The 25,664-nt window shown below is 34.5% G+C and overlaps 1 protein-coding gene across 1 annotated transcript in view; it reads left to right on the forward strand.

Moving 5' to 3' along the window:
- The window catches only part of NSG2 (neuronal vesicle trafficking associated 2), a 69,070-nt gene that overhangs the window by 19,003 nt on the left and 24,403 nt on the right, over positions 1-25,664 (forward strand). The window contains exon 3 of the mRNA XM_031953678.1: positions 6,280-6,399. Coding sequence (XP_031809538.1) covers positions 6,280-6,399 — 120 coding nt within the window. The remainder of the gene's footprint in view (positions 1-6,279; positions 6,400-25,664) is intronic.

A 25,664-nucleotide genomic window follows, 5' to 3' on the forward strand; every position in this document is an offset into this window, starting at 1 on the left:
TTGAGGACTCTTTCTAGGAACTTCTTTAAACATAACCAGTCTCTTGGTATTTTAATCAGGTCTCATGGGGTCATATTTCAGTTTAACATGACTCCAAAGTCTTTTTAGCCATACCAAATTATTCCCCTGAACTTCAATCCTGCATCTCAGATTCAACTTACCCAAACTGAAGCTTACCATCTTTCCCCTAAATTTGCTCCTCCTCTAAACTTCCCTATTTCTACTAAGGGAACCATTCTTCTAGGAACATAGATTCTTTACCTAAGAGTCATTATCAACTCTTCCCTTTCCTTTTTATCCAGTGAAATCTCTGGTCTTATTGAATCTTTTTTACATTTGTCTCCTTTTCTCCTGATGTAGTATACAAAGTACTGAATTTGGAATTTGAAGACCTTGTGTTTTAATCACAGCTGAACTACTTTTTAAGTATATAATTAATTTGGATAATTTGCTTAAATTTTATACTTCATGATAAAATGAATATGGATTCAGTGACATGTAAGTTTATTTCTATCTTTAAGTATATGATCCTGTAATTTCAAGCTTGAATTCTTACAATGAATTTCATTCTTATTCTTCTCTAGTCCATCCTCCATTTGGCTACTTAAGTAATCTTCCCAACTACATGGCTGTCCATGTCACTTAGTTGTTTAGAAATCTCTAGTGATTCCCTGTTGCTTCAAATATAATGTGTAGTGTCTCTCTTTACCACCACCCCCAAACCTTTGCCCATCTTCCTAATACTGGTTTTGAAAATCATTCCTAATCAGGCTCCAACCCGTCTTTCCAGAATGATGCATTCTGTTTCTATTGGCCAAAATTAGTCCAGTAGTAATTAGTCCTGCTAGATTTCATTTAGGTGTAACTTCTTAGAGGAAACCTTTCCTGAGAATTCATATCTACCCCAGTGGTTAGTTCTCCCTCTATACTCAAATTACCTTTTAGTTATCTGTGTACATGTTGTAACCCTTTTCTCTTCCCTTCAAAATGAAATGTAAGCTCCTTGAAGGAAGGAATGTAATCGGTTTTGGTTTTGTGTCTTCAACACATAAATAGTGTCGACTCCAGCAGGTACTTGACAAACTATTTCCTCCATTAAATTAAATATCTTTTCTTTTTTTATAGAATGTTAAATGATATTCAGTTTTATGGAATGTAAGAGGAAGATAGACCTCTTGTGTTCTCAGGCAGCTAGTGTAAATAAACAGGATGGTTTAAGGGGGTGGGGAAGATTTGGGGAAGAAGTAAGGGGGAAAAAGTTTGGGATAGAGGATAGAGATTATGGTAAGAAATCAACAAAGCAAGAGTGGATTATTTAAAGGCATTGAATTTCCAGATCAAGTTATCTTAAATTTTTGGTGGATGAGTTCAGCTTTCTTTTGTGCTTTAGGTTTGAAAGAGGCTTTAGATAAAATTTAATTTTCTCCTTTTATAGAAGACTAATCTGAGACCCAGAGTGGGGAAATAATTTTCCCAGTGTTACACAGTTATAGTAAGTTACAGAACTGGAATTTTGTCCCAAGATCTCTTTACTCCAAATTTATTGCTTTTTTTTTTTTAATCCATCTATGTTGCAGTATTCCTGCATGTTGTGAAGTCCAGTGGAAATGCCACCATCTCTAGAAAACTTTTCTTGATACCTCTAATCAGTTGGAACCTTCCATCTAGTATATCAGATAGCTTTCATTGACTACTTCCTCTTGTATTTTTATATCATTTTTGATTATAGTTATCTGCATTCATATTCTACTTGCTATCTGAGGTCAAAGGATAAGTTTAATTAATCTAAGTTTTACATATATTCTATAGCTTGCACATTGGAGGTGATTTATAATATTTATTGAATTAAATTTAACTTTTTGGATAATAGAAAAGGGATATAATTCTAGTTTTTGTTTTATTTTAAAACTTGGGTAGTTAACTTAGTCTTGAATGACATTTGAATCTGTGAATCTGGAAATAATTATATGTAGTTACTTGTATATTAAATCAGAGTAACAGCAGCAATAATAAGAGAGGAAACATGGAATAGTCAGGAAGATCTGATCTAGTGGCTATATGACCCTGGGAAAGTAATTGAATCCCAGACTACTCTCTAAGACTAGAAGTTCTAGTCCAAGGGATTGGACCTTGGTTGGTAGAAGTTCTCCCCTCCAATTCATTGTAATCCTCATTCTCAGAAACCTTCCTCTTGATCCATCTGCTCTCTCTAACTCTTATCTCAGATCTCTTCTTCCTTATGAATCTAAACTCATTTAGTTACATAGGAAGTAGAAAAGGCTATCTTCAGGGGTACCTCCACTTTCTTTGCTCTCACTTTCTTTTTCTCTGTGATCTAGCTTCAAACTCATCATTCAATTTAAGCATCTTTCTCCAAATCTACAGATGAATCTCTTAATTGCCAAATCCAATGTTTTTGAGATGGTGTTGAATAAATAATTTAGTTGGGTAAAATTGTAATTTAAAAAATTATATTGGCTTTACTTAACCATGAACAATAAATATTATTTCATTTACTTAGACTTGACTTTAATTGTATAACAAGTATTTTATATATATAAAAACTCTTTTTATACAAATCTCTCTATATATTCATTTTATCCTGTCTAGGTATTTTAAATAGTATAAAACAATATTGAATAATATTGCTGATAGTTTTAGTGTAGTTTCTCTACTTTTCACTTTTGATTAAATCTATTTTAACTTGTTTTGTTGGAGATCACAATTACTTTTCCTGTCATTTTTACACACTAAATCCTATGCTTCTCTTTTATTTTATTTTTGTGTATATCTCTCATTTTTATGTTTCCTGAAAGCACAATATCATTGAATTCAAATTTTTAATCTGACCATTTCTTTTCCTGAGTAAATTAGTCCCATTTACATTTTCAGCTTCAATTGCTTATTGTGTATTTTCCCACTTCCTATTTTTCCTCACTCTCCTCAGCCTATTTACTTTATCCCTCTTCAAAGGACTACCCACTACTTTGTCCTCCTATTCCTTAACCTATCCATCCTCTAAGAATTCTTTTCTTATCCTGTCTCCTGACCTTATCCTCTTGTCATCTTATTTCTTTCTGAATTTAGGAGATTTTTATAGTCTTAAAGCTATATAAAGATAAGCTTCCAGCACTACCATCCTTCCCATACTACCTTATTTTGTGTAAATTTTTCTTTTTATGCCTCATTTGTATGATATAATTGCTCCTTTTTATTTCTCCCCACACAGTTTTAATTCATTCAGCTCAGTACATGCCTTTCTTTCAAACTATCCAAATAATATTGACAGTCCTTTCAACATAGCAGTTGCTAGGTCTCATATAGTCCTTATTATAACTTCATGATATTTAATTTTTTTCCTTATTGCTTCCAATATTTTCTCCTTAACTTAGAAGTTTTGAAACTTAGTTATGATATTCCTGTAGATTTTCTACCTGGAATCTCTTTCAAATAGGGATCAGTTAATTTTTTCTATTTCTACTTTGATTTCTTGTTCTAGAACATAAAGCAATTTTTCCTTAATAATTTCTTGGAATATTGCATCAACATTATTTTTATTGTAATTTTTATGTAGTCTATTCTTCTGTTATTTCTCCTCCATCTGTATTCCTGTTCTAGTTGTTTTTCAGATAAGATGTTTTACTTTCTCTTCTTTTTTTTTTATTCTTTTTATTTTGTTTTATGATTTATTGGTGTCTTAGAAAGTCATTTGCTTCCCCTTGCCCAATTCTAGTTTTCTAGGAATTATTTTCTTCCTTCAGTTGTTAATTCCCAATTTTTAGTTGGTTGACTTTTTTTCACACTTTTCTCGTTTTTCTTTGATTGCTCTTATTTTTTCCTATTTTTTCTTTATTCTTCTATTTGATTTTTTAAAAAATCCTTTTTTAGTTCTTCCAAGAACTCTTTTTGTGCTTAGCATTATTTTACATTTCTCATTAAAAAAGAAATGACTTTTAAAAACCTCCATTATCTTTCTCTGGATATGAATCCAGATCTTCTCTATCTCCAATAGTAAATATCTAGGTTGGGTTCCTTCTCCTTTGCTGACTCATCTTTATTGGTTGATTGATTGATTGATTGATTTTTGCAGCTATTAATGTAATCAAGTTGTAGTTCCCAGATATGGGAAATGATGTCCTGGGTCTCAGATCCTTCTTACTGTTATTTTCTGAGATCCAACCTATGGGCTCTTCTCTCCATTTTGAAGTCACAACTAGGACCCCCATTCTCACTATCTCACATGATCTTGCTCCCTTTATTCTCTCTTGTTGCTGCAAAGTGTCTCTGTCTTCTCTGCCCCAGAATTGAAACCCAGTATCCTACTCACCTGAAAGTGCCCACAGTCAATAGGGTCCTTGCCCCTCACTGCTGTACTGGAAAGGCATGTGCTAGCTCCTTCTCTCAGGAGTCACTGCCCAAGATGTGTCTGGTCAGCACAGCTGTGCTTAGCATCTCTCACCAGTAGAAGGTCCTTTGATCTTCTCTTACTCAGCTGTCTGACCCTTCACTGTCTTAGAGGTGAAAGAATCTAAGACTGAGGCTGCCTATCACCTGATTCTGAAGAGTCAACCTGAAGATGTTTGCATTTCATTCAGGCCAAACCTCAGCTCCTGGAGATCTGTCTTTTCTGGGATCTTCTCAGATTGTCTTGGAGAAAAACTGCTTTACCCCGTGTTTATTTCTGCTACCTGAGGCAATGTTACATACACACACACACATATGTATGTATATATATACATACATGTGTGTGTGTGTGTGTGTGTGTGTGTGTGTAGCAGAAGAAATTTGGAGAGCTGAAAATTTTCTAACCTACTCTACCATCCTTCCAGAATCCTCTAATCCTCCTTTTCTTAACACCCTCTTTATTCTAGGTTTTCAGCTCCTTGGGTCCAATTATCATCTTTATTCTAATGATTTCCAGACCTTCTAATCTACCCCAAGCCTCCCTCTTGACCTCCAGTTTCTTACCTGCAACTTCCTACTAGACATATCAAACTGGATGTCCAGCAGAAATCTTAAATACAGCATATCTAAAATTTAATTCATCATCTTTCCTTATGTCCTCTCCTCTTCCCTTTGATTATACTATCCTCCTAATTCTCCAGACTTGCATCCTAGGTATCATCTTCAGTTCTTTACTGTATCTATCTCCCTCTACCCCATTGCCAAGTTTTTATGTCTTTGTATCTTTGATAATTTTGTTATCATCTCTTATATGCTTCACTTTTTCTCCTCTGATAGCTGTCACTCTAGTGCAGACTCTCATTGCTTCATGTCTCTCTTCCACAAGGCTCTCCATACTCTAGGCTAGTCTCTACTTACTCAACAAATTGATCTTCTTGAAATATAGATCTGATCATATCACTTCCCCTCAGCAATAAACAAGTTCCAGTGATTCTCTGCTACCTTTAGAATCAAATATCAAATCTTATGGCATTGAAAACTCTTCAAAAGCTGATCTCCTTATGTCCTTTCAGTGTTTTTATACCTTACTTCTCTCAGTGTATCTTATGATCAATTAACATTAACCTCCTTGAATTTCTAGTGCAAGACTCCATCTTCTAATCTATGCACTTTTACTGGCTTTCCTTATTTCCTGGAATACTCCTCTAATCTCCACCTCCTGGCCTCTGACTTCCTTCAAGTCTCAGCTAAAATCCTTCTTTAAAAAAAAAAAAAAAAAAAAAAAAAAAGCTAGGTAAATGTGACTATTGTCTATTTTATTTCTTATCTAGCCTTAATCTTTGAATGGTGTTTCCTCAGTCAAACTGAGACCTATTAAAGATTTTGGTTTAAAAAGGCCAAGGTTTCCCGTTGCCTTCATGACCATTTCCTTTCTGTTCTTCTGATCTGTATCTTGCCACTGACCCTGGAAGGAGGAAAAAGTGAGGCTCTCCCTCATTTCCCTGATGTCATGATTATCTTGGAGATCTAAGGACACACAAAAATGAACCACAAAATCCTACCTTTCACAAGAAGCTTTTCCCAATATTCTTTGAAGCTAATTCCTTCCCTTTCTTAATTATCTCCAATTTATTCTGTTTGTATTTGGTTTAAACAGTTGTTTTTATGTTTTCTCCCCCTTTATATTATAGGCTTCTTGAAGCAGGAACTTTTTTTTTACTTTTTTTGTATTTTCAGTATTGTACTTGTCACATATGGACTCAGTTCGTGCTCATTGATTGACAGAGAAATAAATTATTTTTTGCATCAAAATATATGCAAAATATGATTACCTACTAAAAATCTAAAATTGGCAACTATGTATAAATGTTTCAGGTGATTGTGAAGACAAGGACAGAATATCAGCCTGACCAGAAGAATAAAGGAAAACTCCGGGTACCGAAAATTGCTGAGTTTACAGTCAGTTTTACTGATGGAGTAACAGAAAGATTAAAGGTAAGATGGGTTACATTCAACTCTGGCTTCTCTATAAAAAATAGCACACTGTGCTATTATGAGTAAAACAAAATGATCAAGATTGCCTTCCAGGATTATTTCAATGCCTCCATGTTAGATTCACCAACAAAAAGTAAGAGAATTTGGTTCTGTCACATCCTGTCCTATCATCCTTTCTAATTTGCACACTAGTACAATCCAATGTATATATTTCCTTGCTCATTAACTCATATATTTATTGATTCATTCAACAGTAAGGTAGAGTGGGGTAGTAGAAATATTAGCTAATGACCTTTTTAGATCACTTTCCTGTCCTGTTCCTTAGTTTCTTCATCTGTAAAATGAAGACATAGGATTGAAACATCTTTATAATTCCTTCCTATAAGACCTCTTTGACTTCCCTGAGGTACTATGTTTTGAGTATGTTTGTTTTTTTTTCTTTGTTCGCATGGCCAGTCCCTCCCCTTCTCCCTCCCCCTCTCCTCCCAGGGAGATATCGCACTGACAAAACCACCCTAGACATGGATCTCTTTAAACTCTGTTAGGTTGGTCACTGGACAAAATAGTCTTTCACTAGACATATATTGGGAGCCCTTCCTTCTGGGTAAGACTTGACATAGCATATCTTCTGCTAGCATAGCTTTGAGAATCTAGGGTCATTTTCATGCCACACTGGGATACAAAGGAAGGCTTTCATAAACGATTTTTGATATATAATATTCAAAATTGCATTTGATTCCAAAGTATTATCTTGCAAATAAGTTCTCAGGAACCTCCTTCCTCTGTGGTTCCTAACTTTAAAATCACTGATAGGAAGACAAATACAAACTTCTTGATTAGTTGAAATGCCAACATTTTTTTAAAAAAAATATAAAGTATGAAGAAATTAGATCTTTTGGCTATTATTGCTTAAGGAACAAGGATCTTTTTGGATTGGAAGATCATAGATCTGGAGTGGAACGGTGCCTCAGAGACCATCCAGCCCAGCGATTTCATTTTATAGATGAAGAAAATGAGGTCAAAGAGATTAAGTGCCTTGATCATAGTCACCTTAGCAGTAAGTGTTAGAGCTAGGGCTAGAACCTCATTCAAGTGCTCAATTATATGTATCATATATGTATCATACTTTACTAACATTTGTGTAATTCACTATTAGGCAGTGAAGTCACAGAACCAAATTGTGACTTTGTGTGATGGAAGAAGGAAGGAAAGAAATAATTTTTTGTGGGCAGAAAAAGTGGTAATTGAGAAGCATGTGATCTGGTGAAGTTTCTTTCTGAAGAATGCAATCCGGAATATGACATTAGGGATACATAGATGAAAATTAGAACAATTACTGCCCTCAAAGAGTTTATATTCTAATGGCAAGCAGAGGTGGTTATTAAGGTAAGGATATGTGTACACAGTTAAATATAATTTGAAATAGTGATAAGAGCACCGCATTTGGATTCAGAAGACCTGGATTCAAATCCTACCTCCAGCCTTTTATTAATCTGTTACTTATTATTAGATTATAAATCTAATTTTTCTTATCTGTAAAATGAAGGAATTATATTAGATAATTTTCAAATCTTTTCAATTTATTAAGTACTTAGTATATTTAAGGTGCTTTGGACATAGAGGAGAAAAATAACAATAACAATCCTTGTTTTCTGTTTGGGGAAACCATATATTTATGTAAATATCTGTGAAAAATTCAACACTATTTGTGAGGGCTGTGAGAAGGCACTATTAGGTAGGGGAATCAGGAAGGGCTTCATGCAAAAGGTACTGTGTGAGCTAAGTTTCACATAGAAGTGATGCTAAGAAATAGAAGTGAGGAAACAATGAATTCCAAGCAAGTAGAAGATCTAGTGCAAAGGCTGGGAGAGGAGAGGTGAATATTAACTGTGAATAAAGGCAAAGGAGTGCCAGTTTGAACAAACCATTGTATGTGAGAGAAGTGTACTATATTTTAAAGTTGAGAAAATAGTCTGGAGCCAGATTGTGAAGGATTTTAAATGCCAGAAAGAATAATTTGTATTTCTAGCATTAAATGCTATGCTCCTATAATAGAGACCATGAAGAAACACACAAAAAAAGATTATGAGAAATAGGGACAGGGAGATATTAGTCTCAACTGAGAGAAGACTTAATGGAAAAATAATACTTGAGTTTTGTCTTGAAGGAAGAGAAGGATTTAGAAAGGTAGAATTGAATAGGGAGAATATTCTAGGCATGGAAAATGCTTAATACAAGGTCACAGAGTCTTTGCTATGTTTGATTTATGCTTATGATGATCAGTGCTTAGATACTAGTGCTCATTAAGTTGAATAAAAAAGGACAAATCTGGTGATTTAAAAAGTAGATAAAATAGATTTAAAAAGAGGTTGAAAGAGAGAGTTCTGTGAAAAATTTGATTGAGACAGAAGTTGCTTTCACCTTGGTGATGTCAGGGAAGACTTGACAGAAAAGTTGGCATCATAGTCCTTGAAAATAGAGAAAGATTTTTAACAGACATTGATATGAGAAAGGCATTCTATTTGAGACATGAGTGATGGCATAAGAAAAGATGGAGATATAAGAGCACAGTGAGAACAGGATTAGCTGGGGATTGTGAACAGTCTTACATAAGTGGAAGGTAGAGGATATAAAAGGGAATAGCATTAGGGAAATTTAAATTTAGGCTGGAAATAGTTCATGGGGGGCGGGGTTAGAATGTCAGGATCAGGAGTTTATGGTTGTTGTCTTTTGTTTTCGAAGAGGACCAAAATGACATCACTATGTTCGAGTCGAGTTACGGTGTGTCTGGCTGTGGCTGATCAGATCAGTGTGAGCTCTGAATGCTCTGCCACAGGTTGGGCACAAATAGTCTCTAGGAACATTTGGACCTTCTCTGATGAGGGCATGCTATGCTTGGTGCTCCTGTGCCAGTGTCTCCCCTGCCATATAACCAATTCTAAAATTCTTAACAGAGACCTTGAGAATGTCCTTGTATCTCTTTTTCTTCCCACCATGTGAGTTCTCCATAAAATAATGTTTTTGGCAAGTGTTCTTTTGGCATTTGAGCAATGTGGCCAGCCCAATGGAGCTGTGCTTTCTGCAGTAGAGTTGGAATGCTTGGTAGTTTAGCTGGAGAAAGAACCTCAGTCTGATGTCTTATTCTGCCAGGTGATCTTCAGAATCTTCCTAAGACAATTCACATGGAAGTGATTCAAAATTTATATTTTAATAGGGAAAAAAGAATGACTGAAGCAGCTAAGTGACCTAATGAATAAAGCAGTTAAGTCTGGAGTTGGGAAAGTCTGAGTTCAAATGTGGCTTCAGATACTTACTGGCTTTATGTTTTTGGGCCATTCACTTAAACTCTATTTGCCCATTGCCTCAACTGTAAAATTAGTATGATCATAGCACTTACCTCTCAAATCTGTTGTGAGGGTCTAATGGAATAATATTTGTAAACCTCTTAGTACAGTGCTTGGCTCTTGTCATAGATAGATAGATATAGATATAGATATATGTATACGTACACATAACTTCATTTGTGTCATACACTGCAACCCCATCACTGGGGTTTTCTTGGCAGAGATACTGGAGGTGTTTGCTATTCCTTTCTCCAATTCATTTTACAAGTGAGGAAACTGAGGCAAGCAGGGTTAAGTGACTTGCCCTGTTTACACAGCTAATGAGTGCCTCAGGCCAGACTTGAACTCAGAAGGGGAGTCTTCCTAATTCCAAGCCCAGGACTGTATCTACTCTATTGCCTAGCTGCCCAATATATCTATTTCTATTTCTCTCTCTTTTTATAGATACAAAGAGATAGATATAGAGATTTCTCAAACAATAATAATAATAGCTAGCATATGTGTCTCTATACATAGATCTATCACTAACATAGAGATAGATACAGATAGATCTCTTTATCTAGTGATAGATGTTATCTATCTATGTATCAAGAGAGAGACATCTATAGTGGCTATTTTTATTATTATTTGAGTAGAGGAGAGTTATATTTCACAAAAGCAGCTATGTGACACAGAATGCTGGCGTTTCACCTGGTGATGTCAGGGAAGACTTGACAGAAAAGATGACATCATATTTAGTCCTTGAAAATAGAGAGGAATTTTAACAGATGTTGATATGAGAAAGGCATTCTATTTGAGACATGAGTGATGGAATAAGAAAAGGAATGGAGACAGCAGAGCACAGTGAGAACAGAATTAGTTGGACCTGGAGTTGGGAAGATTTGCATTCCAATGTGCTCTCAGATACTTACTTAGCTGCATGACGCTAGGCAAGTCACTCAATCCCCTTTTGCTTCAGTTCCCCAAATGTAAAATGAGAATAATAACAGCACCCACCTTTCAGGGTTGTTGTTGGGATCAAATTAAATAATATTTATAAAGAATCTAACACAACTCCTGGAACATCGGAAGCACTACATAATTGTTTATTCCCTTCCTGCATGTTCTTCCCAGATAAGTAGTAAACACACAGTAGTGAATCACCTGCTCAATGGCTAAGTATCTTAAATGAATAAAATGTATCATATCACATAAATGTTAATCTGGGCACTAGTGTCATGGTTGTGAGGTGGTGGAGAAGAAATGCTACACCTTGGGGAGAAAGGAAGTTGAGAAAATTTTATAGTATACTGAATGGCAAGCTGATTTTTTAATCAGGAATTAATGGATCAAGGATCAAGTCACTTTAAGTGTCTAAGGCAATTATTACAGAAGAATTGTGGGTTGGTTTTAGTGGAGAGGAATTACACACTGGGAGATTTTTTTATACTCTGCTGTTGTCATAGTGCTGATATTTTAAAAAAAACACACATTTTCTATTTTATGATTGGCATTACAATTTTCCCAAAACTCCTGAGAGAATTTCATCTTGAATATGAGAAAACTGAGATCCAGAAGGAGGAAATAATTTTAGAAATAAGGATAAGGTGGCTCACTTTATTGTGCCCCCTATTTACTCACAGAAAGGAATTTGTGGCTGTTGAAAAAGGAGAAGTTAATTTAATAATGTCTTCATTTTTTACTACATGTAAGTAGTGATTACAAATTGAACTCATTTTTTTAAGAAAAAACTTCCACTATTTTTATTTTAAAAATTGTCTTATCAATCCTTTATGTTCTTTTACCACATTCATATTTTATAACAAATATTTTTAAAAGGAAGAAAAAAGAAATAAATTAACAAGTATTTATTAAGTACTTGCTATATACAAGGCACTGAACTAAGAGCAGAAGATACAAAGAAAAAATGAAAGTCTCTGCTTGAAGAACTTAAAATTGAATGAAAGGATACATGGTCATATATAGGAAGATGCAAAATAGTTTAGAAGTAGGGAAGGCACTAGTGGCTGGAGAGGGACCAGGAAAGGTTTCTTCATGTAGAAAGGCTTGTGCCAACTCCTGAAGTAAAATAAGAATTATAAGAAAAATAGGTGAGGAGCGATGGACTGTATTCCAGATATAAGGGGAGCCCTTTCTGTGAAGGCATAGTGATGATAAGTAGATTATTGTGGTGGAGGAATAATGAGAAGATTTTGGTGTATATGAAAGGGAGCCGTGTTAGGTAAGTCTGGGATTGTATCTTTGAACCATGCTAGGACCATCTTAAAGACATACAGAAAGTTAATATTTAAAAAAAAAAAAGAAAAAACAAGGTAGATCAGCAAAAGAAACTAGCACTTTCACCCTATTTGAAAGTATGTGAAATATTCCACACACATTGTCCCTTGCCTCTTTAATTCAGTGAGGGAGGTATATATTGTATGTTGTGTCACTACTGTATAATAATGTAGATTGTAGTTCCTCCAAGCTGTCTTTGTGAGTGCCCATAGCCCAAGAATTCCCAGCCAAGTATGCAGATTTCTGATGATGAGCTTTTTTGTTAATCATTGGCATGTAGATGTACATTCAGATGTAGAGTCACTTGCCAGATCTATTCTTGAAGGCTGTGTAGCTTGTTAGGATAAACCAAAGGTTGTATTCTGCTGCCTTGTAGTCAAAAATTCAAGCTTTGATAAGTCATTAAAGTAGAAATTTAATAGAAGTCATATGTAGATACTTATCCATATATTCTTTCCAATATGACCTTGCCTAGATGAAAATAAATGAATAATTTTGATAATTGATAATTGATTGAATTGAATTTGATAATAAATTGATAAAATGAAATCCTCCTTTGTGTTTTTAAATCCCTTTGTTTCTTTACACTATTCTTCTATTTTCTTTTATATAATTAATCCCACTTATCATAAATCTTACTCCATTCTTCATGGCTTAAAAATGAATGATCCCTGATTGGCCAAGTTAGGTAGATTATATCAAGTAAAAATGGCTTTGGGGAGTGTCCCAGTGATACATTTTGTTTCCTGTCTGAGGAGCAGCCTAAACAGGCACCAAGGGTCACAATAATGTCACTTTAGCCTCTAGAAGATGTAAACTCTTTAAATGGCAGCCTATGAAGCAAAGAGAAATTCAAAGTGAATCTTATTCCTGTTCAGCCTCCCCACCCCCACTCCTACCATCTTTGTTATTGATAACTGACATTTATATAGTGTTCTAACATTTGCAGTCTTTAATAGATTTTAATAAGATCTAATTAGTATTATTTGATAATTGAGTGCTTTACATGTAGTTCCATAGAAAAACTTAAAGTGCTATATAACTATAACTTACTTCATTTAATTTCATGATAACTGTGAGATGAATCCTACAAGTATCATTACTCATACTTTATAGATGAAAAAATTGAGACTGAAAATGTTTAAGTGGTTCATACACATGGCAAGTAATTATCTAAGGCAGGACTCAAAGTCAGGTTTTCCTGATTCTTACTCTAGTTCTCACTCTTTCCACTACTCTACACTTCTTCTCATATATGCACTGAAAGTGACAGAATAGCCAAATATGGAAGAGGCCAAATATGCTTGGGGAAAAAAATCACAAAGTTTATGCAGTCAATTGGCATAAATTTAATATCAGGACTCTGAATATGATATATTTGTTCAGTGACTAATGAGTTGATATGCTACTGACAGAACTTAACCATAACAAAATTAATGTTCCCATTATAAATGGAACCAGAATATAAAGAAGTTATAAATAAATAAAAAGACATAGATATTTCACAGTTTCTACTTAAAGAGTTAAAGGAGTAGACAGTATTTGTTTCAGCAGGCAAAATGATTTCTTCTATGGGGACACTTGGTTTCTTTATTTTGCAGAAATCACATAAAGCAAACAAGCATTTATTATGTGCCTACTATGTACCAGGACTATGGCTATTACCACCACTACTGCTATTATTACTATTACTTCTAGCTACTTTTTATATAATTCCTACCACATGCCAGGCACTGTGCTAAGTACTTCACAATTATTTGATCCTCACAACAGTCCTGGGAGATAGGAGTTATTATGATTCCAAATTTAATAGAATAAGAAACTGAGTTAGTAGAGATTAAGTGATTTGCCCTGGTTCACCTAGTAGTGAGTTGGATCCCATGCTGGAGAGCAATTTGGAACTATGTCCAAAGAGTTATCAAACTGTGCAAACCCTTTGGCCTAGCAGTATCTATACTGGGCCTGTAACATAAAGAGATCATAAAGGAAGGAAAGGGACCTGTATGTGCAAAAATATTTGTGGCAGCCCTTTTTGTAGTGGCTAGGAACTAGAAACTGAGTGGATGCCCATCAAGTGGAGAATGGCTGAATAAATTGTGATATATGGATGTTATGGTATATTACTGTTCTATAAGAAATGACCAGCAGGATGAATATAGAGAGTCCTGGAGAGATTTACATGAACTGATGCTAAGTGAGATCAGCAGAACCAGGAGATCATTATACACTTCAAGAATTGGGGAATGGCTGAATAAGCTTTGCTATATGAATGTAATGGAATACTATTGTTCCATAAGAAATGATGAGCAGGCAGATTTCAGGAAAACCTGGAAAGACTTACATGAACTGATGCTGAATGGAGTGAGCAGAACCAGACCACTGTACACAATAACAGCAAGACTGTGTTATGATCAGCTATGATAGACTTAGCTCTTCTTAGCAATGCAGTGATGCAAGATAACTCCAACAGGCTAGGGAAGGAAAATGTCATCTACCTCCACAGAAAGAAATTATGGAGATTGAATATAGATCAAAGCATACCACTTTCACTTTTTTTGTTTGTTTTTTCTTTCTCATGGTTTTATCCCTTTTGTTCTGATTGTTTTTACAAGATAACTAATATGGATCTATTTTTTAAATGATTGTACATTTATAATCTATTGTTATATTACTTGCTATTTTGGGAAGAGGGAATAGAAGATGTGAAAAAATAAAATACTATTAAGTGGTGAAAAAGTTGCATTGAAGGTATCAAAATATATGTTGAATTGGTTTGAAACCTCTTATTAAGCCCTTAGAATTTTTCTATTACTTTATGCTCTGCAATAGATATTGATACATAAGGAGCAATTATCTTCTTTTTAAATTCTTTTTTAAAAATTATAGCTTTTTATTTTCAAAATATACACATGGATAATTTTCGACATTCATCCCTACAAAACCTGGTGTTCTAATTTTTCCCTCCCCTCACCTCACCCACTCCCCAGTCAGCAAGTGATCCAATATATGCTGAATATGTGCAATTCCTCTATACATATTTCCACAAATATCATGTTGCTCATGTAGCATATTTTAGCATTTAAAAATCAGATCAAAATTGCAAGCTGTTACAAACATTTTTTCACATGTGGGTTGTGTTTTCCCTTTCTTATAATCTTTTTGAGGTACAGACTCAGTTGTAGCACTGCTGAATTACAGTTTTATAGCCTTTTGAGTATAGTTCCAAATTTCTCTCCAGAATGGTTGGATCAGTTCACAATTCCACCAACAATGTGTTAGTGTCCAATTTTCCCACATCTCCTCCAGCATTTATCATTTTCTTTTCTAGTCTTCTTAGCCAAGCTAATAGGTGTGAGGTGGTACCTCAGAGTTGTTTTAATTCGCATTTCTCTAATGACTGGTGATGTTTAATTCAACATTAATGTGAAACTGAATATAGGGGAAGATGGTAAAAAATTTTAAGATACAGTTCAAAATTTTGATATGACCGAGACCAAAAGTTTTCAAGACTTACAGACTTGGATGGAGCTGTTCTCACCTCTTTGCTGGTCAAAAGAATCTGAACTGGATTTGTATATTATATCAGATTCACAAGGGTGATCAGCTCTCTTCAACTAATCCAAATACACTTCCTATGCAATGTCATCCTTTTCTCAAGGGTTTCACTCATTTTACATCAATTGAGGTTTTCTACATCTTGTGTAATAGCTTTGATTGATTCTCTAGAATTGTTCTCCTCTGAAAAAGATATCAAGGATTCAACAATTTGTAAGTTATTTCAGGTGGGCTAGGTTGATTGATCAGGATGTCTAAAGCCAACATTTCAAATGGTTCTAAGGGCAATAGAGAGATGCAGGGTAGGTACAAGTAGGCTCTACCATATGATTTATGTTAAGGAAATGACCTAAAGTATATATCATTAAAGAAATGTCTGATTGTTAAGGGTTTGTAGATTTAAAGCTTGGAAGGGTCTTTGATAGGGCAAAGAAACTGAGCACTAGAGACATGCAGTAATTCATCTAAAGTTATGCAGATAGTTGGTAACAAATTTAGATTTAAACCCTGCCTTTCTTATCCCAAAGCTGGCATTCTTTCCATTGTACCAAAGATAACTGATAGGCATCCAAGTGACAGATTTGTACTCATTAATGTTAAAGTACTCGATATTAAAAGATGAAGGATTCTGCCCTATTGGATAGATCTCATATATAGGACTTAATCTGATTGTATTGATTAAGGAGGTACTTGGTTGTGATCTGTATTAGCAATACATACATATATATATATTATATATATACATATATGTATATATATAATGAGGCATATTCACAGACATTGTAGTTATGGTGCATCTCTCTATTCTCTATAGGATCACCTGCACTTTGATTGTTTAGAGATTGTTATACACCATGACTGAGTCATAACATTACCAAGAGAATTTTGGTGTTTAAAAATGGGATCATTTAATGATCTTAGAGTCATTAAAAACACAGGGACATTATTCAAATTCAATTCAGTCCATTCTCCTCCTATTTAAAGCTAAGTCCAATTCATTGTTCATTTACATGCCTGCTTAAGATACATATAGTGATGAACTAATTTAATAGTCTGAAATATGCATTCCTTATCTTCCAGCAGATATAACCCTCACATCAATAAGATTATAGATACATCCAAATACAAACTTTTGTAATATCTCCTTGTACCTTTCTATATCTTCTTTTTAGCACCCAAACAGAAGAGATTTTTTAAAAGTCTTGTTAGGGTCCTGGGGCCATTTATTACCAAAGGTCCATATTCCCTAACCTTCCTAAGAGACTGCAAAGAGGGTAGGGAAGCTTAGTCTGGGAGTTAGCAATTGCTGATCTTATACAAAGTCAATATTTTTTAGCTCTTCAGTGTTCCATTATATAAGAATTTTCCAGGGATACATCAAACATAGTGGAACGCAAACACTGACATATGGGGAAAATCACTAAAGTCATCATAGAATTACAGAATTTCATAGTTTGAGTAACTCCAGTGGCTAGCAAACTGACCAATAGCTGTAAAAGAATCTTCTCTATCACCTATTCAAAGAAAAGCTTTCTTAGCTTTTGCTTGAAGATCTCCACTGAGGAGGATTTGATCATTCCCATTTTGGATAGCTCTCATATTAGAAACCTTTTTTTTTTTTTTTTCCTGACCTCAAGCCTAAATTCACCTCCTTGTAACTTTCATCCCTTGTTCTTTGATTTTTCCCTGTGTAGTCCAACAGAAATCTATCCATTCAAATTCCCCAAGTGTTACTACTCTTCCGAAAGAGCTTTTACCCATTCCCTTGTTCATTCTTCCCTAATTTACTCCATAGCCATAGTACAAGAGCAGGTCTAATTGGATAGTCTAGAGGTCTGGCCCCTTCCTTGGTTTTGTTTCCTGGTTGTAGACAGCCTCAAAGCATAAGAGAAGTGGGCACCCTTATCAGCATTATTACCAGCAGTTTCTGTCTTGCCAACCCCACAGCTCAGTGTTTTCTCATTTCCTTAATGTGGTGAGCATGTCCAGTGAAACTCCAGAAGCATCCTCATTTTTAATGTTTCTCACAGGTTTCCCATGATGAGCTGGTTGATAGATTCTTCTTATATAATTCAGGATCGTGGCCTGCTTTATTTTCAAGCTGTTTTTCTTTGTTTAAAATGTGTCCTCATATTATCCCTTTTAGTTTCTAACTATGTTGATGTCATTCTTTCATTAACTGCCCAAGCCCACTGCCACACTTGTAATGAGAATGGCTCTAATTTATAACTTTCTCTCCACCTGTCTTCCCTAAAATTCTCTGTGCCATATTATGTTCATACTCTTCTATTTGCTGACAGAAATGAACACAGATAACAGATTATGTTTTATTATCTTTTGTGTCGGGTTTTTATTACTCTGCACTTTTATTTAGATGCATATTTTAGGCATGTTATTAAAAATCCCTCCTGCTGGTTATGTGCATATCTATTATCTGGTATTGATGAAATTGTTCTGCATGTGCTGTTTGTGGCAGGGAAGCATAATAATGTTTAACTTTTATTATTTCACTTCTGGCTATGGTTGTATTTAAAATATGAATTAGAACACATTCTGTGATTCTGGCTGTTTCTTGCTGCATTTCATCAGGTGATCTCATTGGACTCTTATATTGACCTTGTCTTTATTAATTAAAAGGCGAAATATTATATTTTTGGTTGCTATTAATTAAAGTGAAACATTTTCCATAAGGGAGAAAACATAGGTTTTTTTTTTCTCATGTAGAGCTCATTTAATGTTTTAGTGAGGATCTTGTTAAATCCAATATTATCTTTAAAATGAAGGACCCTTGGGTCTCAATCTTTTGATAATTAGTTAACCATTAAACTCAGAAAGGATTTAAGATCTGGACAGAGATCTTAGAATATAGGTTACCAGACCTGGGATAAACCTTCAAAATAATCTAGACTGATTTCCTTCTTTTATTTTATTTTTAAAATTTTATGAAAACCTTTTATTTTTTAATCAGTTATTTGCTATCATATTGGCATCACTCCCACCAATCAACATATGCCCTAAACGTTAAAAAATGTTATACAATCTTCTGAAAAAATGCAGTCTTTCTTATTTATGGGCCCCGACCTCCTGATCAAGAGGAAAAGAAATATATTTTGTCATATAAGACCAAGATTGGTCCTATTAATTAGCCAGTTTTGCCTGCCTTTTATTGCTGTTTTTGTTTATCTTATTGTAGCTATGCACATTACCTAGCACACTCAGAGATTAAAGAACTAGATCAGGGTCACACAACCAATTTGTATCTGAGGTAGAACCTGAATCCAGATCTTCCTGTTTTCAAGACTGGCTTTCCAGCCACTATTACTTGATATCATTACTTCTTGATTGAGGAATTGCTGAAGAACTTTTCAGCAATGGACAGCTGGTTCTTTTGTGGACTGAATACTAATGAATTAACTGGCAGTTTTAAGACAGAGAAAAATAGACTGACATAAAGCAAATATGTGAATGGAAATATATAGCTCAATAAGGAACAGAGAATGGCATCTATAACTTTAGGAAATAATGTTTAATAGTGATCCTAAAAAGACAAGGCTAAAAATAGATAGAAATTAGTAAATAATTAATATCTTATTTAAAACTTGTTGGGGGTTAACTAATTAAATCACAATGGAGTGTTCCAGAAAGCCATCAAAGAGGAGTAGAAAAGCCCAAGAGTGTTCCTTTGTTGACCCTTGGGTGGGGGGTAAGGAGGAGATTTTAATCCTCAGAAAAGAAACCTTATTTTCCTGATCCAAGAGGCTTGATTTTGAACCTCTCAGCTTTACTTTCTACCTATGTGATTCTAAGTATGTCTCTTGACCTCTCCGGGCTTCAGTTTAATCATCTATAAAATTAAGGGGTTGGATTAGCTTAATTCTAAGGTCTCTTTTAGCTTTAAATCCATTGATCTTTATCATTTGGTGTCTGAAAGTCAAAGTATCTTGAGCTCTACATATTAGGCTTTTCTTTTCCCATTTGGAAAGTTAGGCCATGTGCCTTCCTCCCTCCCCCCACCCTAGGTTGTACGGCTGTATCACAAGGTTTTATTTGGCAAAGGAAATGCAAGTCTCCCAATAAAATCCTCTGGGTTTCTGACACATAAAATATATTATTTAACAAATATTTTCAAGTCAGTCATGGATTGTTAGAGAAGGATAAGAACTTAGAAAATCCCTTTCTCTGTATTCATGTTGTATAATTTTACCCTGCCTCTCTAAAATTTTAATAAAACTAGTTGCCATAGCAACTGCTGCATTATCACATCACAGAGTTATGCTAGAGATTCTGAGAAGCTACTGAAATTCTCATTGTACTTATTAATGTAAATAGAGCAGCTGGCAGGCAGATCATGGGTTTAGAACTAGAAAGGACTTCAGAAATCATCAGGATATACATTCCTATTTTGTAAATGAAGAAAGTGAGGTCCACATTCTGGAAATTTTTATCCTTATTGTTATAAAATCCAGCACCACGGAATGTTCCCTCATTAGAAAATGAAATAGCTTACTACCAATTATTTTTTATGAAAGCTCAAGATAGAAACTTAATGTGTTCTAGTAGTTAGGTAATAGCTCTCAGAATCATGTAATCTCAGAGTTAGAAGAGTCCTTAGTAGCTATGACCTCAATTATCCTCAACTTTTGGATAGTTCTAGTTATTAGGAAGTGTTTTCCCTATACTGAACTAAAATCTGATTTATTAACACTTCTACACATTGTTCTTTATTCTTCTCTTTTGGTCCAAGAAGAACAAGTATAATCTCATTTCTTTAAAGACAGAAGTCATGCTACTCAAAGACTTTTCTTTCAAGTCTAACTATTCTCATTTTCATCAACAGATCCCCAAAATGTTATTGCCTCTATCCCTTCCCTGTCCTCATAATTTTGTTTTAGAGATATATTCCAGCTTGTCAATTTTCTTCCTAAAATATAGTGCTCCAAATTGAACCAAATAATCTTCGGGTCTATTTTTACTTTTGCTTTTTTTCTGAGAAGATGATTACTATCTCTGTTGTTTTTACTTAAGCTGATGCATGAAAGATTGTTTTATCCCCTTATTTTAACTCTGTGTATAACTTTCCATTTCAAGTATGTTTTTCATGAACAACATATTGTTGCATTCTGGTTTCTAATCATTTTGCTATTCTCTTCCATTTTTTGAATGAGTTCATCCCCTTCAAATTCACATTTATCTTTGCTAACTCTGTATTCTTTCCATCCTATTTTCTTACATTAATCCTTCCTTTTTTTACCCTGTGTTTTTTTTTTAAAGACTCTGATTGTATCAGACCACTGCCCATCTCTCTTAATTTACCTCATCTCTTAATCCCTTCTTTCCATTAAATTTTCCCCTCCTACTTTTCTATTGACTAAGATGAATTTCTATTCTTAGTTATATATTTATTCTTCCCTTATTGAACTAATTCATGAGAGTATGGTTCAAATGTTGTCCACTCCTTTCCTATCTCACTATCCCTTCTGTAGCATAAACTATTCCTTTTATACAACAATTATATGAGATAATCTTACTCATTCTTCCTCTTCCTTCACCTCTCTCACAGTAAATTTCTCCACCTTTCCATTCTTCTCTTGAGATCGTCTCAACATAATCAAATCACAGCCATTTGCTTTTTCTAATTAGACTCCCTCTAAGAGCACTAATGGGATAAAGTTCTAAGGGGTTGCATATATTTCTCCTCTCATAAAAATATAAATGGTTTTACTTTATTTAGTTCCTTAGGATTTTTCTCCTTTTTTATTTTTATGTGCTTTAGTATTGTATGTGAATGCCAAATTTTCTATTTAACTCTGTTCTTTTCATTAGGAGTGCTTGAAAATCTTCTGTTTCATTAAATGTCCATTTCCCCTTGTAGGATTCTTCTGTTTTACTCTGAGGGTTATTCTTGACTATAATTCTAGATCCTTTTCCTTCCAGAATATCAAATTCTAACTGCTTCCCATTCCTTTAGTTAAATCTTATGTGATCCTGACCTTATATCCACAGTGTTTGAATTCTTTCTTTCTTGTTACTTGCAGTTTTTTTTTATTGACCTGCAAGTTCTTGATTTTACCTGTAGCATTCCTGATAGTTTTCATTTTGTGGTTTCCAGAGGTGACCACGAATTCTTGAAATCTCAACTTTGTCCTCTGATTCTGTTATCTGGAAATTTTTCCTTTCTAAAAATCTTGAAATTTGGTCTGTAGGATATTTTTATGTTCATGACTTTCAAATAAATCAATAATTTCTTAAATTATCTCTCTATTTTCCAGATCACTTATTTTCCTTATGTGATATTTTACCCTTTCTTCTATTTTTCTAGTCTTTTTATTTTATTTTATTATTTCTTGATATCTCATGAAATCATTAATTTATAGTTATTTTCTTTAGTAAGATTTTGTGCCTTTTAAAAATTTGATCAGTTCTAATTTGTAAGTGTTAGGATTCTTACAAGGTGCTAATAAGTAAGTGGAATTGAGGAGCCTGTGGTTAAATCTAGTTTAGCATTGATTTAATCCTACAACAAATAATGGTTTCCTAGTGATACAATGATTGATGTATACTCAGTGTGGGGCATATGAGGAGGATCTTTAAGGGCCAGGAAGGAGAAGCCCGCTAGAAGCTCTTGGAGGAGGAGACAGATTCATTCCATCTTCCACCTTTGTCCTGGCTGGAGGCTGAAGCTGGCAGAGGCAAAGGACTAGCAACAGGAGCTCTTGAAACCAAGGAGAGAGATAGGCCTCTAAGAAAGCTAACTGGGCCCAAGGAAGGAGGCAAAACTTGGAAAGAGACAATAAAGGATTTGGACTTTAACTCCCGGCTACATTGAGGGGGATTACACTCATTGAAACTAAGGCTGCCTCCAGAAGCCCCTCAGGAAATCTGCTCCCAGAAAATATTATATTTTAGAGAAGAATATTACATTTTGGCACCCAATTTTCTTCAGTAATTTTAAAACATCTTTTATAAAGCTATTAATTCTCTTTTTATATCTTTCTTGCATGGCTCTTTTTTTTTTTTAATTTTTTCCTCGCTACTGTCATTTGTTCTTTAAAATCACTTTCTTTGCTCCTTCAAAACATCTCTAACTTTTAAAAAAATTCTGAAGTTTGTGGAAAACCAGTATTTTTCTTTAAAGTATTGCTTGTTGGTAGTTTTAGGTCATTGTCATCTTTGTGACTTGAGCTTCCTAGTCACCGTACTAGGTTTTTTTTAATCAAAGGATTTATTTTGTTTGGTTTGTTTGGTTTGGTTTGGTCATTCTTCTAGCCTCCTTCTTGAATTTGGATTTTAACATAGTGTTGAGCTCTGCTCACTGTTGAGTTGGAGGCTGGGGAGAGGATATCTAGTCTAAATCACTGTTTTTTTAGCTTCTTATTTTGAAGTCACAGCTCAGTCTGGGAACATGTAAGTTTTTGAAACAGGTTTGGGTTTGTTGGAGTGTGGCTGAGTTTCAATAAACTGATGCTGAACCTGTTTATCTGAAGGTAATTTCTGCAGGTTCAAAGTAACTGAACTATTGGCTAATTTTTGGTCTTGCTTTTTCTAACATTGTCATTCTATTAAAGGCATGTGTGGAAGACTAAATGTTAGAATTCAGTCTTAACATCCCTTTTTTCTTTTGGTTAAGGACTCAAAACTATACAGTCAAGTTTTTGAAAGTTGTTTCTTGTTCAATACACAGTTAGGGCTTCTCTCGCTTGCTACTCCTTGTCCTGCTCTGGACCTGTGACCTACAGCTTTGTAGTGGGTGACAGAGCTGCAAGTTGGCACTTTATCTCTTCCCAGAATTTCCTAGGTTCAGGAATCTTGAAATTTTCTCTTCCCCAGTGCCAGAAGCCCTGATTCTCTGTCTCAGTTCCTTTACCATCTCTGAGTACTAGAATTGGTTCTCAATCACTGCTTCTGTAGTACTGTGTAATACTGTGTTCCATTCCTTTAGTATTCACAAACTTCTTTGTTTATTTTCTTTAGCAGCTCTTCTCCGTGAAAAAAATGTCTCACTATAACTTGATTTTTCTAATCAATTAAAATTGAGTCTAATTTTCCAAGTTATTGTAGAGAAGGTAAATTGGAGGAGCTGGCCAAAAATTCTGACTCCCACTCTGCTTTCTTGACTCTGTCTTCCCTGAAGCTCCTCTTGATATTTTGAAGGTTCCTACAAATACTGGTTTTCTTCTACAACATAGGGTGCACTACTGATCTGCCTTACTTGTTTGTTCTCATGTAATTCTTAAGGCCTTTGACCAAGATGATTGATTGTATGGGCCCGGGTCATCACAAGTTAGATTTCAGTGGTATGAATTTTTTTTCTTCCAAAGCAATTAATGAATATTAAAGCATATAAGTTTTTAAATATGAGTTGATAGGTGAAACACACATACTAATGAAACTGTGGATCCTTGAAGTATTAAAAAAAAAGTTAATAAAAGTAGCACAATTTGAGTTCCATAGCTGAGCAGCTAATTTTAGATATTAATAAAAATAACAATGGTACATTTTGCTCCACTTTAGAGTTTCATATAGTTATGTATTTCTTTCCAAAATTATAAATGTCTCAAAGACAGAGACTATGTCGTATGGTTCTTTATTTCCTCAATACCTAGCATAATATTGTGAATACTTTAATTTGATGAAAAAGGGTGGTACAATTAAAAAGGGGATTGGAGGTTGAATCAATAGACCTAGTTTATATCCTGGGCTCTGTCATTAACTATCTGTATATGATTTTGGTATTATTGATTTAGTAACTTTCATTTTTTAGGACTGAGTTTCCTTATTTGAAGATAAGAGAGGTTGCATGACATTTATGTTCTCTCCCAGCATTAACACTGCAACTTTGTACTGTAGATTCAGAAACTAAGTAGACCTAGAAGGCAGGTTTGAAAGCTTTCCCAAGTAGAGAGGAAAAAAATTTTTTATAATTCCTTCTAGGATGATAATGGGTGAAGGCCAGAGAGGATTCCAATTTGTTGTTCTGAAAAATACATGCATATAGCTAACTCTATTTCTGTACCCATCTTCTCCAAAATCAGTCTTTCTAGGACTCTAAGCCATGCTGTAATTTGTGCTTTATTCTGGAAAGGGTACTTCCAAAATATGCCTCTGGCTCTCTCTCAGAAAAAGTATATTCAATGGAACTGTCACATGGATTCTAAGTGACTGCAGTAAGTGTTGATTGACCATAATGCCTTGAGAGATTTTGTTCAGCTGTACAAAGAAAAAAACATTTATTTAGCTTTGAGTTACAATAATAAAATATGAAAGAGATTCTTTCCATTTCCATTTCCCAAGGCAATCTAGGGAAATAATTCTTTAAGAACTAAGATGGGGCCAAAAAAATCAATTGCATTTTATTGCAGCCTGAATTGATAACAATACAGAAATGCACTAAGTATTCAGAACAGTTCACTCTTAATGACAAACTGAAGGTACAATCTATGTGAATGTGTTTATTCAGTATCTGGGATGGAGCTCACTACACTTACCTTTATACTTAACCCACACCTGAAAGACAAGTTTTAAAAAGAATACAAGAAGCCTTTAGACCATTTTATCTCTTACTATCCTAAATGCATAGCTCTATGGTTGGAAATAATCTCAGTGGCCATTTAGTCTAACTACCTAGTTTTACAGATGAGAAAATGTAAGTTTTAGGAGATTGAGGGACTTTGCACAAGATAAAATAGCTAATAAGTGACATATAGGATTTGAATCCAATTTCTTTTATTTACAAAAAGTTCTCCTTTCCCCTACACCACAATGGAAGACCCAAAGAACCGTATTTTACAACTTGTACTTAAGCGGACAATCCTCTTCAACAAATTTCTAACAAACTGTATTCCCAGTGTCTGCTTGAAAGAGGATTACTCATCTGTTAGTCCATTCTACTTTTGGACAATTCAACCAGTTAAAAATTTTCCCCTTTAATAAAAAGCCATTTTCTTCTCTGCTCTACCCACAGTTTTGCCTTCTGAGACCAATTAGAACACACTCTTTCCAACCTGACATATATTCAAGGATAGTAGTTTTGTCTTCTCCCTTTTTCTCTCTTTCCCTCCCTTCTTCTTTAAATCTTTTCTTGGCTATCTG

The sequence above is a fragment of the Sarcophilus harrisii genome, chromosome 2, assembly GCF_902635505.1.
Source record: "Sarcophilus harrisii chromosome 2, mSarHar1.11, whole genome shotgun sequence".
In the NCBI taxonomy this organism is placed as follows: domain Eukaryota; kingdom Metazoa; phylum Chordata; class Mammalia; order Dasyuromorphia; family Dasyuridae; genus Sarcophilus; species Sarcophilus harrisii.